General features: G+C 39.1%; 1 protein-coding gene across 4 annotated transcripts in view; it reads right to left on the reverse strand.

Moving 5' to 3' along the window:
- Positions 1 to 18,501, reverse strand: part of STK3 (serine/threonine kinase 3) — a 310,699-nt gene that overhangs the window by 68,400 nt on the left and 223,798 nt on the right. For 3 of the 4 annotated variants that reach the window (XM_018058281.1, XM_018058285.1, XM_018058283.1), the window contains 2 exons: positions 14,071 to 14,263; positions 3,288 to 3,463 (listed from right to left, as the gene is read on the reverse strand). In XM_018058281.1, the coding sequence (XP_017913770.1) occupies positions 3,288 to 3,463; positions 14,071 to 14,263 (369 nt within the window). The remainder of the gene's footprint in view (positions 1 to 3,287; positions 3,464 to 14,070; positions 14,264 to 18,501) is intronic. The other variant, XM_018058284.1, reaches the window with a different exon arrangement.

Genomic DNA, 18,501 nt, shown 5'->3' on the forward strand with positions numbered 1-18,501 from the left:
TTAATGATTAAGGAAATCATTATTTGATGATAACAAACAAATCTTTTCATTTGTTTGCTGGCCATTTGTATATCTTCTTTGGAGAAATATTTACTGGAGTACTTTGACCATTTGTAAACTGGGTTGCTTAGTTTTTTGTTGTTGAGTTATAGTCATTTAGTTGTACGCTGCTGTCCACCAGGCTCCTCTGTTCCTGGGATTCTCCAGGCAAGAACACTGGAGTGGGTTGCCATTTCCTTCTCCAATGCATGAAAGTGAAAAGTGAAAGTGAAGTCGCTCAGTCCTATCCGATTCTTCGCGACCCCATGGACTGTAGCCTACCAGGCTCCTCCGCCCATGGGATTTTCCAGGCAAGAGTACTGGAGTAGGGTGCCATTGCCTTCTCCCATTTAGTTATATCCTGGGTGCTAACCCCTTATCAGATATATGACTTACATGCTTTCTCCCATTCTGTGGGCTGATGTTTGTCTGCTGATAGTGTACTTTGATGCACAAAAGTTTTAGTTCAGTTTATCTATTTTTTGTTGTTGTTGCCTCTGCTTTTGGTGTCATATCTAAGAAACCACTGCCAAATCCAAAGTCATAAGCTTTCCCCCTGCTTTTCCTACGAGTTTTACAGCTACAGTTCTTACACTTATTTAGATCCTTGACTCATTTTGAGTTAATTATTGTATATTGTGTAAGGTAAAGGGCCAAATTCATTCTTTTGCTGTGGCTACTCAGTTTTTCCAGCATTACCTCCTGACAAGGCTATCCTTTCCTCATTGAATGGTCTTAGTACCCTTGTGGAAAACTCATTTGACTGTATATGTGATGATTTATTTCTGGGCTTTCTATTCATTCCATCAGTCCACATGTCTGTCTGTTTTGATTACTGTAGCTTTGTAGCAGATTTGAAATGAGGATGAGAATTCCAACTTTGTTTCTCTTTTTCAAGGTTGTTTAGACTATTCAAGTCCCTTGAAATTCCATATGAATTTTACATGGATTTTTCTACTGCTGTAAAAAAAACGACATTGGGATTTTAATAGAGATTATATTGAATTTGTAGTTTGCTTTGGACAATGCTGACATCTTAACCAAATTAAGTCTTCCAATCCATGAATATGAGATGTCATTCCATGTACTGGTGTCTTCTTTAGTTTCCTTCAGCAATACACTGTAGTTTTCAGTGTACAGGTCTTTCATCTCCTTGGTTAAGATTATTTCTAAGTACTCATTTTTTGGATGATATTGAATTGTAAACTTAGGGCTCAAAAGACCTTGCAACTTCTTCTATCACCTTCTTGGAACACTGCTACCACAACATAAAACTTCCAGGCTTGCATGATAGGGTGATATAGCCTAGACAACTCTTAGCACAATGGCCAGACATGAGTGATTTTGGAGATCATTTAGCTCCAGTCAAGCTGCTAGATGATTACAGCCACGTGAGAGACTCCAGGTGAGACTAGGAGAAGAACCACTCAGCTGAACCGGGGCAAACTGCTTACCCACAAAATTGTAAGCAAATAAAATAGTTATTTTAAGCTACTAAATTTTGGGGGTGGCAGCAAAGACTAACCAAAACAGAACTAAATCATTTTATTTGCTATTTCTCAACTATCATTATTTATTCATTACTTTGTGCTCATTTCAAACTGTTTTCCAGAGGCTGTTAAGATTTATTCTGACTGAGTTAAGACAGAGTTCCTTGATGCCAAGTACTCTACATTATTCACTGTGTTCATGAATGATTTAAAGCTTGAGTGGCAAAATTCAGAATAATTTATACATATTTTCAAACGAGAGAGCATAAAATTAAATTGTATTAGAAGTATAGAAATACAGATTTCTAATTTATAACCTCAAAATTGAAAAAACAGTAAGGAGATACTATAATTAGTGTATTTCAGACTAACCTGTGCTATTGCTAATAGTTGCTAGCAATTAGTGCTAAATTTACTGAGGAGAGATTTTGAAACTTTATTATCTGATTATTAAAAAACTTAAATAATCACAATATTTAGGAGAAAAGTACTTAACATTAAAAATATCTATAATCCCAAAGCATTTAGAGGCTTGGTGTCTAAGAAAAATGACTTGATATTACTTAAAAATTTTTAAGATACACATATATCTAAAATTTTATGTTTTATAACAAAAATGTATTTATTAAAAAATATAGCTATAGTTATTTTAAGTGAAAATCTTACAGAGCAATAGGCAAAAATAAATGCTATTTATGTGTGTGCGTGCTCAGTTGTGTCTGACTCTTTATAACCCCATGGACTGTAGCCCACAAGGCTCCTCTGTTCATGGGATTCTCCAGGCAAGAATACTGGAGTGGTCTGCCATTTCCTTCTCCAAAATGGAAATGCAAATATAAAATTACAAATATGTAATACATACTGAAACAAAAATTTACTTAATAAAAATCTCTACCCAATTAAAGAACTCACTTGAAAAATGTATTCTCTCACATTGTAGAAAGAGTTATTTTAGAATTCTTTATCTAGTATTATATGTGTTCTTTAAAAGAAATAATAAGGAGAAAGAAAAAATAAGGAGAAAATGTAACAAGAGGCAATAGACAAGTTTTTTATGTGGCTCAGATGGTAAAAGAATCTGCCTGCAATACAGGAGACCTGGGTTTGATCCCTGAGTTGGGAAGATCCCCTGGAGAAGGCAATAGCTACTCATTCCAGTATCCTGGCCTGGAGAATTCCATGGACAGTGGAGCCTGGCAGGCTACAGTCTACGGGGTAGAAAAGAGACTGACATGACTGAATGACTTTCACTACTCACTTAGATTTCTAACTAGACATAGAACAGGACTATTTTTTCTGACAAAACAAGTGGAATTAACACTTAAGTAAGAAACTATTTAAGTTAACTTTCAAAGCTGAGGCAAATTCCTCAATGTCTATGTCATAAATACATTTGCATCATTTGTTTAGGAAATTTAATTTACTGTCAGAAATATCTCATATTTGCATCATTTAAAACATCTTCTGAAATAGTTATCAATTTTGTTCTAGAGTCCTAAGTGTTTCTTTAAATTTGGGCTATAATTTATTTAACCACGAGCAGTTACTTACACTTCTCTGAAACTACATTTCAACAAACAGACTACAATGTCACCACTCTTCTACCCATATATGGTAACACACTGAATATTAAAATATAATCCATAATTTTAATCATACACAAGTGCATACACACACACACACACACACACAACCTATTTCTTTCTAGGATGACAAAACAAAGAGAAAAGAAATATGGAAGAAGTAAAATGTACTTACAAAGTCAAAGTCTCCATCTTGAGGAACTTTCCAGTTATCAGGAAAAACATTTTTGGACATAGGGAAGGGTTCATGCATATTCTGATTACAGTTTTCATGACTCTTATTCTTGAAGTCCTGTTTATCAAAGTAATCCATGAAAGATGGCCTTTGTACTTGTGCTGAAGTTGCATTTCCTTAGGTAAATGAAGAACACAAGGAGGCATAAGTTCTTACATTTACTAAGAGAACTATAAGCTTTATTAAAATATGATTTTTTATTACTGTAATACATTTTCACTAGTCAGATTTAAGGACAGCATAGTTAATGAAGAAAATATAGTAAGTAAAATAAGAATGAAATAACAAAAATATCTAAGGCAAATAGATTGCCTTCACCCAATGATAAGGCAGAGATCTGTAATATCCTTAGATTGTAGAAACATCTCAGAATTTCGGCAGAATCTTTATCATAATTTTATTGAAAATCATTTCAAATACATTTGAAATCTGTCAAAGAAAGGAAACATTTTAAACCTCAGCCTTTGTCCATAAAACCTTCAAGCCGACATTGTTGTCCCTGTGGACCAGCATCAGCTGTGAGGAGTTATGGCTGCTAAGACTTGCCCAGCTTCCTCCTGAGCCTCTTTGGCTACTTCCTCACAGTCTCTCTAGCTGATTCTACCTCCTCCTGCAACTCCCATGGTTTCACCTGTCAAATTTTCACCTGTGCCCCCTAATGCTATTTCTCCAGCCCAGACCTTGCTCCTAGGTTCTCTAACTTTTCAACAGCTCAATTCCTGGACCTGCGGTGAATTAGAGTTACCCTGAATTTACCAGTTCTAAAGCTAGATCCAAGATCTTTTCCTTCAAGCCTGAGGCTTCTCCAGATGTTCTTTGTCTGCCAAAGTTAACATTCTTTACTTAATCCCCAAAGTGATCAAGTCGAGAATGAACCCAGACTCTCTTTTCCCATCAAACCAAACTGATCATCAGGTTTTCAATGCTACTGCTCTATCTGCCACCGCTACTGTTTTAGCTAAGCTTCTAGTCTGTTCTTGCCGAGGCCACTGTAGCACATCCTCCAAACTGGTGTCCGTGCCTTACCTCAGTTTTTATTTTAGTCACACGGACGATGTAGTGACCTTTCTAGGCACAAATCAAATCATGCCTTTCTTCTGCTTAGGATCTTTCAGTGACTCCTCATTCCCTATGCTGAATGATTAGAGAATAAACAGAATAACTAGACTTTCCCAGCGAATTTCAAACTTGATTCCTTAAAGCCCCAGTGTCCCCCAAAAAGATACTAAGTATCCATCTATCTGTATGGCTGAGTTCCCTTCGCTGCTCACCTGAAACTATCACAACATTGTTAATCTGCTATATACCTCAGTACAAAAATTAAAAAGTTCAAACAAAACCCTAAGTGACCACCACAAAGACACTTCCCTATGCAGTTCTCCGCATAATAAGTTACCTGTCAACTTAAAAATTGCTTGTGACAGGACGTACACTTCTCCACAAGGAAGCCTGTTGGGCTATTCTAAGTTACAGAAAGTCTTTTTTAAACTGTGAACTTGAAGTATGTCTTTTTACAACTTAAACTCATGTTTCAAGTGAATTTCTCTTTCATACACCAGTCCTTCAGATATCTGAAGACAGATAATGTCTCCATTTTGGCTATCTTTTTCGGGTGAAACATCGACAGCTCCTTTCGTATGACATGTTTTTGAGACGCATCGCCATCTGGTTTACTGGCCTATGGAGACATTCCAGTCTCTAAATGATCCTCTAAAATCGGACATAACACTGCTAACAGTAACACGGCCAATCCAGAGTGTATTTGTAATAGCACTAATGTAGCTTTAAAACTATAGTTAGTATTATGAAAACTAGATAACACTATTGGCTCAGGATGAGCTATGAGGCAATTTTGTAAACATTTCTGCAATCAGTCAAAGTAAAAGGCCCACAAGAAATGAGTGGTGGCAACAGGAAGGAAAGAGGCAGAACAATACTTGGGGCTGACAGAAGAAAACAAGGACATCGCTGAGAAATTTTATTCCAAGAATCTCCTTTTGCATTCACAACAGTCCTGAGCCTCCTTCTAACTTGATCCTAATCAGAAGCTCCTTTCCCAGTTATAGGAGCCACCGCAAACATCCTAGGGTCTCACAGTGAACAAATCATAACCTAATATCCAGAGGCGCTCCCTTTCGGAAGATGACAGGGGTCTCTCCTGTGGGGAGGAGAGGCCATGTAACTCAGTTTTGACCAGTGACACATAAGAAGAAGGATCCTAGGAAAACTCTGTTTTCTTGATACACGCATCGCCCCTCTGTTTCTTCTTGCTCTTCTCTGCCTGGAGTGCAGACTTAACAGCTGAAGATCTGACAGTTATTCTGCGAGCAGGAAGATGAGAGTACTACCCTAAAGATGAAAGAATCTACCCTAAAGAAAGACTCTCTAATGATGTCATGAAATCCCTCTACCAATGCAGGACACTCTGCTTCTGGATTTTCTGTTAAATGAGAAAAGAAATTCATCCCACTCTATTTAACCCATTGTTATTTGGTTCTTCTGGTACCTATTACCAAATTTGCTCCCTAATTATTACATTTCTGTTCCCAAGCAGAGGATATAGGAAGATATAGGAGCAGCAACCTTCGATTTTAACTGCAACTACATAACACCTCAATTTGAAACTCGGAATTCACTACTACTTAGTGGTTCGATTATCACTACATTTCAGGCCAATCTCAAAATCTACGGTAAAATGACTGTCAGGGTCCACACTCAAAATTTTCAAAAATAACCCATTTCTACATTAGAAATAAACATTTTCACAGGAAGTTAACAGAAGTCCAAAAATCAACTGAAATAAAAGGAGGTAGTCTGTTTCATCGGAGAAAGCAATGGCACCCCACTCCAGTACTCTTGCCTGGAAAATCCCATGGACAGAGGAGCCTGGTGGGCTGCAGTCCGTGGGATCGCTGAGGGTCGGACATGACTGAGCGACTTCACTTTCATTTTTCACTTTTATGCATTGGAGAAGGAAATGGCAACCCACTCCAGTGTTCTTGCCTGGAAAATCCCAGGGACGGGGGAGCCTGGTGGGCTGCCGTCTATGGGGACACACAGGGTCGGACACGACTGAAGCGACTTTATAGTAGTCTGTTTCATTAGATTTTTCTGTTTGGATGATGTCAAAACAAGGTATCATTAACCAAGACATCCCTCTACACAATTTTTTCAAATGTATGTGCTTATACTTTTAACTATTTTCCATCATTTAGTTTAAAACCTACTATCAACATTTAGAGTATACACTTTTTACATACAAAGAAAATTTTAAAAACAATTTTTAATTTATAAGGAGGAAAATAGGTTAGGTATATTTTAAAAGTTGGACTTCCTAGGTGGCACAGTGGTAAAGAATCTGCCTGCCAATGCAGGAGATGCAGGGTCCTGGGTCTGGAAAGATCCCTTGGAGAAGGGAATGGCAACCCACTCCAGTATTCTTGCCTGGAGAATCCCATGGACAGAGGAGCTAATGACTGAGCACGCCCACACATGTTTTAAAAGTTAACGGGATGGAGCAGCTGTAATTGGCCAGTCATACTTAACTACACCATATGAAACACGTGTCTACAGAGTGCAGTTGAGTCTCCAAGGAGGCTCGTGTTCACAGACAAAGAAGATGATGCTTCTGACTTACAATTTGTTTTTTAAAAAAGAAATAGGAGGCCCTCCAACAGGAGAGTGAAGCAGGAAATCTCAAGACAGTAACCACTGTCATATGTGATTGTGGTTGCTATGGTGAATACTTTTTTTAAATACACAGAAAATAATCACATAAAATTGACATCAATTTCTCCAGTTATGGTTGAATTCTGACCCTATCTTATAAAAATATATTTTTTATTTTAATAATAAATTTAATGGTCAAAATTACTTCATCCTTCAATTTTGGTCCCAATTTCTTCAACTAGTTGCTATGGAACTAAAATCCCATTAGCAATAAGGAATAAAATAATCACCATTATATTCTTTTGTGTATGTGAAATTTTAAAGAAAAAAATTATTTCCTCTCCTTCAAACATTCCCTAAAACACACACAAGGAAAGTAAATTGTATGGTATATCATACCTTTTACAAAATATGTCAGTCTACTCATAATTATTCACTAGCTATTCTAATTTACACATGACTTCTAAAGAGATGAAAAACTGTCATGAAAATTTAAATATAGAATTTTTAGAATAATCTAACATAAATATAATCTGTTTAATTTTTAATTTCTTAACATGAGTATGACAAAGACAGTCAAATGTAGAAATGAAATAATCATCACTTTAGCATAATATCTGGAGTAGGAAATGGTAACCCACTCCAGTATTATTGCCTGGGAAATCCCATGGATAGAGAAGCCTGTCAGGCTACAGTCCATGGAGTTGCAAAGAGTTGGACATGACTGAGTGACTAACACTTCACTTCACTTAGCATAATATATTTCATTATCAAATGGTTTTTGAATATTATCTAATTTGTTCTAAAAATATTTAAGATGTGGGTGTTCCACCTGATTAATGATCCAGAAAATCTGTCCTTTAATTTGTTGCCAAGAGTACAGTGAATAGGGTATATATAGAAGGGGCTTTCCAGGTGGCACTAATAGAAAAGAACCCGCTTAGCAGTGCAGGAGATGTTAAGAGACACAGGTTTGATTTCTGGGTTGGCAAGATCACCTGGAGTAGGGCACAGCAACCCACTCCAATATTTTTGCCTGGAGAATCTCCCCATGGACAGGGGAGCCTGGCGGACTATAGTCCATGGGGTCAAAAGAGTCGGACATGACTGAGGCGAGTCTGTGTGTGTGTGTGTGTGTGTGTGTGTGTGTGTGCGTGCGTGCGTGCGTGCGTGCGTGCGTGTGTGCGTGCGTGCGTGTGTGTGTGTATACATACGTGTGTGTGTGTATGTGCATGTGTAAACCAGGATGTTAGTCCAGAAGCTACTAACATCAGCTTTTTCTTAACATCAGACTCTGCTATGAAACAAAGGAGGACACAGTCAACATGGAAATGATCTAGAGGCTCTTCAGAAAAAGATTAAAAGCTTAGTAAATAATACCTGCACAAAGGTTAAAAGAAAAGTGAAAGAAAGTGAAATCACTCAGTCGTGTCCGACTCTTTGTGATCCCATGGACTGTAGCCTACCAGGCTTCTCTGTCCATGGGATTTTCCAGGCAATAGTCCTGGAGTGGATTGCCATTTCCTTCTCCAGGGGATTTTCCCAACCCAGGGACTGAACCCAGGTCTACCGCATTGTAGATAGACGCTTTACCATCTGAGCCACCAGGGAATGAAATGTACAGCCAGAAAAAGTCTGAGGATACGATTTAGTAAGTATCCAAGTATACATGAAGAGGTCTTGCACAGAAAATGGTGACCAGCTGTTTTCCATCTCCAATGAGGGCAAAATAAAAGGAAATAGACAAATCGAAGCCCAGGATTTTAGTTAAATGGAAGGAATGATTTCCTGTGTGAGTAGTGAGCACTGCAATAACCACTGTTAAATTCTTAGTTAAACTAAGAATTTTTCTTTCACTGTTTTTAATAAAAAAAAAAAAAAATTCTTAGTTTGCTCAGTCATGTCCAACTCTTTGCGACCCCATGAGCTGCAGCACGCCAGGCTCCTCTGTCCATGGGGATTCTCCAGATAAGAATACTGGATCGGGTTGCCATTCCCTCCTCCAGGGGATCTTCCCAACTGAGGAATCGAACTCAGGTCTCCACCGCTGCAGGCAAATTCTTCACTGTCTAAGCTACCAGGGAAGCCTAACAGTTGGCTGAAACTAAGTAACGACTGTCATTGCCTCTGGTGAGCCTTCTTATTGTACAGGCTGGAAAGCTAAACACCACCCTGCACCTAGGGTCCTGGGTAAGTGTACTCTCTCATGACTGGGAAAGCAAGAAACAAGGCAGAGAACAGGGGCCTGCTATCGCAGCCATTTCCTTCCAGCAGCACAGCTATGCAGACATGGGATTTTTTTACAGCAGCATTCCAGCTCCAGTCATCAGCCTCACAGGTGCTAAAAAGGTGGCTGCAGTCTCAGTGGTAGCTTTCCAATCCCTGAATAGCAACAGGGGTTTGATCTCAATCTGTATTAGTGAATTCAGCAGTGCCAAAGGCAGCCTCTGAATTCACTAGCTTCCTGACTGTAGTAATAGTAGTAGTTCCATAACAGTCACTTTTGTGGGGGTGGGAGTCATTCTTGGAGGCCCAGCCTACACAGCCCTCTCTTCCAACCTCTCTGCTGATTTTGTTAATATCCAAAACTCTGACTTAAATCTTTTTGTGTTTAAAATGCGTAGTTTCTGTCCTCCAAAAAACACTGACTGATGCAAGCCTATATGTGTATAACTGCTCAGCCCTCATAATAAAAGCATCAGCTTGGTCATACTACATGGTGTCTACAAGGGTATCATCAAAACCACTGTAAAATACGTTCCTCAAATGATAAAACACAATATCCAAATCTAGCAGTTTCTCTGATCTAGAGGTTTAGCAATGTTGTCAAAAAAGGAAATCAAATTACTCTGATATGATTTGTCCCCACTAACCTACGCTGACTTACAACAATTCAGGTCTCCTTTCCTAAAGGACTCACGAATATTCTAGACAGCCTGCCCACGGGGATGTCAGGTTCACTGGCCCACAGCAATACTGTGATCTGGGGGTCACACCTGGGTCTGTATATTGGGTCTACCACTCATCTGCTATGAAATCTTGGACAAGTCACTTCATGTTCCCAAGTCTCAGTTTCCTTAGTGGCAAATGATAGTGACAACGGTATTTGCAAAGTCCTTGTGAGAAGTTAATGAGATAATGTATGTAAAGTTCCAAGCACAATGTTCAGCCCACACTAGACCTGCAGTTAATGATAGCTGTGAAAGTGAAGTCGCTCAGTCGTGTCCAACTCTTTGCGACTTCCTGGACTGTATGTAGCCCGTCAGGCTCCTCCGTCTATGGGATTTTCCAGGCAAGAGTACTGGAGTGGGTTGCCAGCTATAGCCTGAGAAATTTACCTTCTACTTTCTTTTCTGAAAATAAAAAATGAATAAAATAAAATAAAAATTAACTTCATCTTGCTTACATGGCATTTCCCTCATTTTCTTAAAAAAAGACATCAAACTTCACAAACAGTGGAATACAATTCTCTCACCTGCAAGTTGCAACACATTACTGATCATACTCCTAGTCAGGAGGTATCGAATCAGTTGAGTGTTCCCTGATCGTTACATCACCTTGCCGTTTGATTTCTTATATGCCAATCCAGCCCCAGCTCTGAGAGGCCAGAAAGTTCTACTGTAGGAACACGGCAGATCTGAACAAGCTAAAAGGCCCCCACTCTTTCTTTGCTGCATGAGTTTTGCTCTTCTAGAGTTACCCACAAAGAAATAACCTCTACTAGTTTATCAATTTAATGACAATGGATTCCTGACCTGACCCTAATCTATTTCCTCTGGATAAAAAAAAATCCTAAATGTTGATTTCCTTAATGACAACCAACCTGCTTACACTTACTGTCAACCTCGTAATTCCAACTGGCATAGACTACTCTGGATAAAAGATAATATGTAATGCAGTAGAAATCTATTGGCAAATATTGGCTGATGCCAGATTCTGAAAGACCTGGGTTACCAAGCTCAAGCCGCGACATCCAGTGAGTAAGGAGAGCCCAGGGAAGCGGGAATGGGAAGAGGCAGAGCTGGGGGGCGGAGGGGGGGGGTGTCGGGGCAGGGACAGTAAGAGTAACACAGGCACTGCTGGAAGCAAGCACCAGAGCTCTCTGGATGAGCTCTCCAGGTCTATGCCCATTTAAAAAAAAATTTTTTTTTAATATTTTCTGTCATTTTCTCCATTTCCCTCAAAAGATCTTTTAACAACTTTGCTTCCTAGAGTTAAGTCATCACACTTCTAAGAAGTAAGGAAAACAGGCCTATAATTTCTACCTTCATGGATATAGGTATAAAAAAGTATGCAGACATAATTTAAACTGTTAAGAATATTAAATTGGGCAACTCTTTTGAGGCTCCAATGGTAAAGGTGTTGGAAACCAGAATTTTCAGCATATAACATTGTAGATATTTTAGAAAACTGAAAACTATAAAATACTTTCATATTTTAGGGAATATATAGATATATAATCTTTTTAGGGAACAAAAATGCTAAAGACATATTACCATGTGGGGCTTTCTTTAACTTTTAACATAACCTAAGAGCTCATACCAACTAATCTAAGACATTTTAAAAAAGATTAACATCATGAGGAAAGACAAAACTAAAACTAAAACTAATTATGTAGTTTCATGGAAAGTAAGTTCTGCCTCAGTAACTTCCTTACATTCTGTACTATTGCTATATTACAGTATGACAAAACCAGGGGTTACACTAACATCACTTGGTTCAATTTTTGGGTACATGGAAATCTCATATTATAGAATGATGTCTAAATTGTGGAAACTTAAAATACAAGGAAACTTGGCTCATGAGATTTAAAACTTGCTCAAGCATATAAAGCAACTACATAAACCGCTATCTGCTCCATTTAAAAATGAGCTTTCAATAAAGAACCAAGACTTCTATGACCAAAAAAAATCATGCTTAGGATATAAAATTATGACATAATCTGAATGTTTACTGTGGTTGTCAAAGCTAAAAGTCATTATACAAAACATGTGGAACTCTGTTATTTTAAAGCATAAGGTCTGATAAATCATTATAACATATCTCTTCCTTGAAACAGAATAATCTAATGTGAACTCAATTCCATATATACTCATTTTTTAACTACTGTTTAAATGATGATGTTCAACTATATGGACTGCATGGGAAAAGTTGTTTATGTAGCGTCGTAAGGAACTCGGTAGCTCTCTGAAGATAGAAGGAAGCACTCGATGATCTTACTGGTCTGTTAAGAATCAGAAAACCTGACTTAGAAGAATTTTATCAGCTGTGGAAAACCGATGGTACCTGCTGATGGGAAGCGTGCTGTAAATGACCTTATCTGTCTTTTCAATCTACAGGGCATATGACTTGCACCCTAACATAAGCTGGTTTTGGAGGCCACAAGACCATCCAGAGTAGTCTGTTAGCATGTTAAGCATTCAGAAGCCCTATTCTAGTAATATGCTCAGCTAGGAATGCAAGTGTTAGACTGCTTTCCAGGGCAAAGGCTCAGGAAACCCATCAGCATGGAAGATTAAAAAAAAAAGAAAAAATCACACCTCTTTCCACCCAGGATTAATTATCAATATCTGGCAATGTGTTCTCATCCTGTGCTTCACAACCCTCCCTTTCAAAGTATACAACCATAACGGGTATGTTTACTAAGGAATGTGAAGAAAGCAACGGCAGTGAGCCAAATGACTCGAAGCTATGAGCTTATCAAGCAGCCTCCTCATGGGGTGTGCGTGTTGGGGGGGATGGGGCGGGAGGGGAGCAGCAAAAAGAAACAAAAATGTTGGAGAGGAAATTCCTACCTATATCCATTTTACACCATCAGCAAATCACTTGACTATAACTCTATAGGTTCTACAGTGCAAGAAGTCATATACTGCTGCTTTTGTGCCCTTCGGAAGAAGTCCTATGTAGTGAAAAACAGCCTGTGCTTAGACTCTGACACTGACCACATATGACTAGGGTAGTGAGGGAAGAAAAAGGTCAGTAGGCATCAAGAGGTAATTAATCTGCTTTTGTCTGTAACTGAGAAATCACAATGTCCTACATTGTTAATTGCAATCTTAAAGAGCCACGTTTATACAAAAAGAAATGCTAGCCTGCGAAAGTATCTCTGTCTTCATCACTCTGTAAGCAAAGGAGATCAGAAAGAATGCTTTAACCGTCCTTTCGGCCCTGCAGCGCCCCTGGCACTGTGCCTCTTCCGTGACGAGCAGTAGTAAGTATGCAGCAAGCTGAATGTTCTGCATGAGTATCTCTGTCCCTTGATTCATCTTTCTAGTGTTTCTTCTTTTCCCACCTTAGCCCTTATGTCTTCCCTCAGCAGCTTCACTGATAATCTGGACAACATGAAATAATATTATATTGTATTATTTGGGACGGAATTTTAGGTTTACTTTTTTAATCGGAAAAGCAAATGTGAGGAATTTTTTTTATCTCTATCGTTCTATCTCAAAAATACTTTACAAATTAAATTTTGGATTAGTATCCTTCAATAGAAAAAGTTCCATAAACCCTCAGTTAAAGAGGAGCGGCTTTCTGCTGTACTAAAAGAAATTCTGAAAACTTACTTGTGCCGTACTTCTTTCACTGCTTTTTCCCCCTCAAACTTTAAGCGTTTCATTTTGTATTGAGGGTATAGCAAATTAATAATGTTGTGGTAGTTTCAGGTGAACAGCGAAGGGACTCGGCCATACATTTACATGGATCTGTTCTCCTCCAAACGCCCCTCTCACGCAGGCTGCCACGTAACACTGGGCAGAGTTCCCTGTGCTATACAGCAGGTCCTTGCTGGTTATCCATTTTGAGTGTAGCAGTGTGTACATGGCCTTCCCAAACTCCCTAGCTATCCCTTCTCCTCTGGCAACCATAAGTTCATCTGCTAAGTCTGTGAGTCTCTCTCTATTTTGTAGGTTCATTTCTTTCTAGACTATCAAATAAAGTCAAGAAACAAAATCTTCCATAACTGGCTGTAACAAGTAACACAGAACTATCCTGGTTTCTATAGAAGCATACTCTCAAAACAGAAGATTAATATTCAGTGGGGGAAAAAGCCACATACTTTTCATAGTTCCATCTTCTTCTTCCTCATCCTCGCTGTTTATGACCATGGTCCCCAAGTCAGACTCTAACATAGTGCTGCTGTGTTCGATCATGGTCTGGGCCCCTTCACTCATCGTGCTTGTGGCCCGCATGGTTCCCACGCTTTCCGAGCTCGTCTTCACCATGGTGTGGGAGTCCAGCTCATCCTCATCCTGCAGGCAGAACACAGCAATAAAGGCAGGCTTTTCTTACACAGATGGATATCTTAGAAATGAGCATTATCATATTTTTAATAATGAAAAAATTCTATTACTACTAATTTTCATGTAAGGACATACATACAGTGTTATCCTAAGCACCAACTATCCAAAATAACCTAAGGAATTCAAAGTAAAGCTTTAGGTAATTAAAACTCAAGCAATAGAAATTGTTTGATGAAACTGAAGGTGGCCAGTTGTTCTTAAAGAATCACTGCAGATGGTGACTACAGCCATGAAATTAAAAAACACTTACTGCTTGGAAGGAAAGTTATGACCAACCTAGACAGCATATTGAAAAGCAGAGACATTACTTTGCCAACAAAGGTCCGTCTAGTCAAGGCTATGGTTTTTCCAGTAGTCATGTATAGATGTGAGAGTTGGACTGTGAAGAAAGCTGAGCGCCAAAGAATTGATGCTTTTGAACTGTGGTGTTGGAGAAAAATCCTGAGAGTCCCTTGGACTGCAAGGAGATCCAACCAGTCCATTCTAAAGGAGATCAGCCCTGGGTGTTCTTTGGGATGCTAAAGCTGAACCTCCAGTACTTTGGCCACCTCATGTGAAGAGCTGACTCATTGGAAAAGACTCTGACGCTGGGAGGGATCGGGGGCAGGAGGAAAAGGGGACGACAGAGGGTGAGATGGCTGGATGGCATCACCGACTCAATGGACGTGAGTTTGAGTGAACTCCGGGAGTTGGTGATGGTCAGGGAGGCCTGGCGGGCTGCAATTCATGGGGTCGCAAAGAGTCAGACACGACTGAGTGACTGAACTGAACTGAACTGAAGATAGGTAAGGTAGATAATCAACAAAGAACATATAACAAAATAAATAAAAGACAGCACATTAAAGACAGAGTGTGTTGGCACTATTATAACAGCCTTAATAATGTTTATAACTTTTACAAAAGCCATTAGCTTTTAAAAAATTATTACAAATACACATAATATAAAATCTACCATCTTAATCATTTTTCAGGGCACAGTTCTATGGCATTAGGAACCCGTCTAGTCAAGGCTATGGTTTTTCCAGTGGTCATGTATGGATGTGAGAGTTGGACTGTGAAGAAGGCTCAGTGCCGAAGAATTGATGCTTTTGAACTGTGGTGTTGGAGAAGACTCTTGAGAGTCCCTTGGACTGCAAGGAGATCCAACCAGTCCATTCTGAAGGAGATCAACTCTGGGATTTCTTTGGAAGGAATGATGCTGAAGCTGAAGCTCCAGTACTTTGGCCACCTCATGTGAAGAGCTGACTCAATGGAAAAGACTCTGATGCTGGGAGGGATTGGGGGCAGGAGGAGAAGGGAACGACAGAGGATGAGATGGCTGGATGGCATCATGGACTGGATGGATGTGAGTCTGAGTGAACTCCGGGAGATGGTGATGGACAGGGAGGCCTGGCGTGCTGCAATTCATGGGGTCGCAAAGAGTCGGACACGACTAAGCGACTGAACTGAACTCAACAGTGTCATTCAATAATCAACACCCTATTCCAAAAATGTTTCATTATCTCAAACAGAAATTCTGTACCCATTAAAAACTAACTCCTCATTCCTCCCTTCTCCCAATCCTATTCTACTTTCTGGTAGAAAGTATGGAATCTCTGTTCTATTTTCTGTCACAATGAATTCACCTATTCTAGGCACCTCATATAGGTAGAATCATGTCTTCTGTGTCTGGCTTATTTCATTTAGCAAAATGTTTTCAAAGTTCATCCAAATTGTCCCAGATGTCAGAATCTCATTTAAGACTGAATGGTATTCCACCGTGTGTGTGCAAATACGCACACCCAACCACCATCACCACCACCACCACCACCACCTTCTGTTTATCCATTCACTTGTTAATGGACATTAAGGTGTTTACACCTTTTGGTTATTATGAATAATGCTCTGAACACTGGTATATAAGTATCTATAGATACATGGTCCTTGACTTCTAATGGTTCAACTTAGGATTTTTCAATGCTACAACAGTACAAAAGAGAAATACATTCAGTAGAAACAGTACTTTGAATTTTGACCTTTTCCCAGCCTTAGCAACATTTGGTAGGAGCTACTCTCATGAAACTCTGTGACAGCAGCAGCCAGCCACGGGATCGGGGATGTAAAGAACCCATACATTTACAACCATTCTGTACCTATAAAACCATTCTGTGTTTCACAGAATGCTATGGTTCAGCACAGCATTCAACAAATTACATGGGATTCCATACTTTATTATAAAATAGGCTTTGTGTTAGATGATTTTGCCAAATTGCAGGCTAATCTAAGTGCTCTGAGCACATTTAAGGTAGGCTAGACTAAGCTAGGTGTTTTGGTAGGTTAGGTACATTAAATGCATTTTTGACTTTATCATAGTTTCAACTAGTGAGTTACTTAAGACATAACCTCATCAAACATTAAGGGGGATCTGTATTTGAGTCCCTGTTCTCAATTCTTTTGAGAGCACTTGGAAGTGCAAATTATATGCTTTCTGCATTGGCTGCACTATTTTATACTCCAAGAGTGTACAGGGTTGCAACTTCTCCACATTCTCATCAACACTTGTCCCCCACCCCCACCCCCACCTTTTGCTAACAGACATCCTAATGGATATGTGGTATCTCATTGTGGTTTGATTTACATTTTCTGAAAAACTAGTGATGTTTAGCATCTTTTCATGTGCTTATTGGCCATCTGTATATCTTCTTTGAAGAAATCTCTATTCAAGTCCTTTGTTCATTTAGTGTTATAGGCTGTTTTTGTTGTCGAGCCAAATAAGTTCCTTTTAGGTTCTGGATATTAATCCCTTATCAGATATATGATTTGCAATTATTAAATGGCAACCCACTCCAGTATTCTTGCCTGCAGAATCCCATGGATGGAGGAGCCTGGTGGGCTACAGTCCACAGGGTCACAAAGGACTGAGCGACTTAACTTTCAACTTAACTTTTCTTCATTCTACAGGCTTTCTTTTTACTCTTTTGATAGTTTCTATGACACACAAAAGCTTTCATTTTGAAGTCCAATTTATCTTTTTCTTTTGTTGCTTATATTTTTGTTGTCATATCCCAGCCATTGGCTTTTAAATGAAATTCACAGAAGAATCAAGTCAGTGACATAAGTATGACCCAAAAAATGTTCTTTAGAACGTTCACCAAAAGATAAACTGGAATAGGGCCACAAAACTAAACTAACAAATTCTGTTTGAGAAACCAAGCAATGTGCTATTTGGAAAAACTCGATCATGCACTGAGATTCATTTATATCTACTTCACTTTAAGTAGAAACAAACAAACAAAACCTAAGTTCTGACAGAAAGTTAAAATGCAAATATTGGAGAACAGGAACATCCACGTTGTTCTCGGCGGTTTGACACCCCTCCTCTTCCTAAACCGACAGTATAAACTCAGCATTATCTCTCAAGTCCTTTGCTTGTCTTTCATGAGCTTCTCTTCCTTTAGAAGACTTCTTCATTCTAATGCCTTCAACTATCTTATGTGTTGAGGACTCCCAAATTCTGAAAATCTTCCTGACTTTATTTACTACTTACAAGCTTAATTATGTTTGAAACTCAACAATCTCAAATGAGATCATTTCATCCATCTCCATGGCCCTTCTAGTCTGCCTCCAGCCCCCAAAACAACCACTGCAAAGCACAGGTGTCTTCCTTAGCTATCTGAGAGTAAACTTTCAATGTCTTCGTGGGTTTACTCTTTTTCATTCCCTATATAGCAACAGTCAACAAGCTCTTCTTCAAAAAAATTTTCTCGGTTCTGTCTCTTTTCCATTCCCACTGCTCCTGAGCATATTTCTCAACTCATGCCTGGGTAACTGAAGGAAGAGCACCCCGACCTTCTAGAATCAGAGAGATGTTAGTTCAAATCCTAGTTCAAATCACTTACTAGACTTTGCTTGGTGATTTGGTCACTAAGATGTGTCCGACTCTTATGACCCCATGGACTGCAGCCAACAAGGCTCCTCTGTCCATGGGATTTCCCAAGCAAGAATACTGGGGTGAACTGCCATTTCCTTCTCTGGAGGATCTTCCCGACTCAGGGATCAAACATGGGTCTCCCGTATCACAGGTGGATTCCTTACCCACTGAACCACCAGGGAAGCCCTCTTAAGACCTTTTAATAAAGCTATTTAAACTCTCTGAAGTTGGGTTTCTTTCATTGGTGTTATGATGATTAAATGAGAAAAGGTATGCC

Source organism: Capra hircus, chromosome 14, assembly GCF_001704415.2.
Source record: "Capra hircus breed San Clemente chromosome 14, ASM170441v1, whole genome shotgun sequence".
Taxonomy (NCBI): domain Eukaryota; kingdom Metazoa; phylum Chordata; class Mammalia; order Artiodactyla; family Bovidae; genus Capra; species Capra hircus.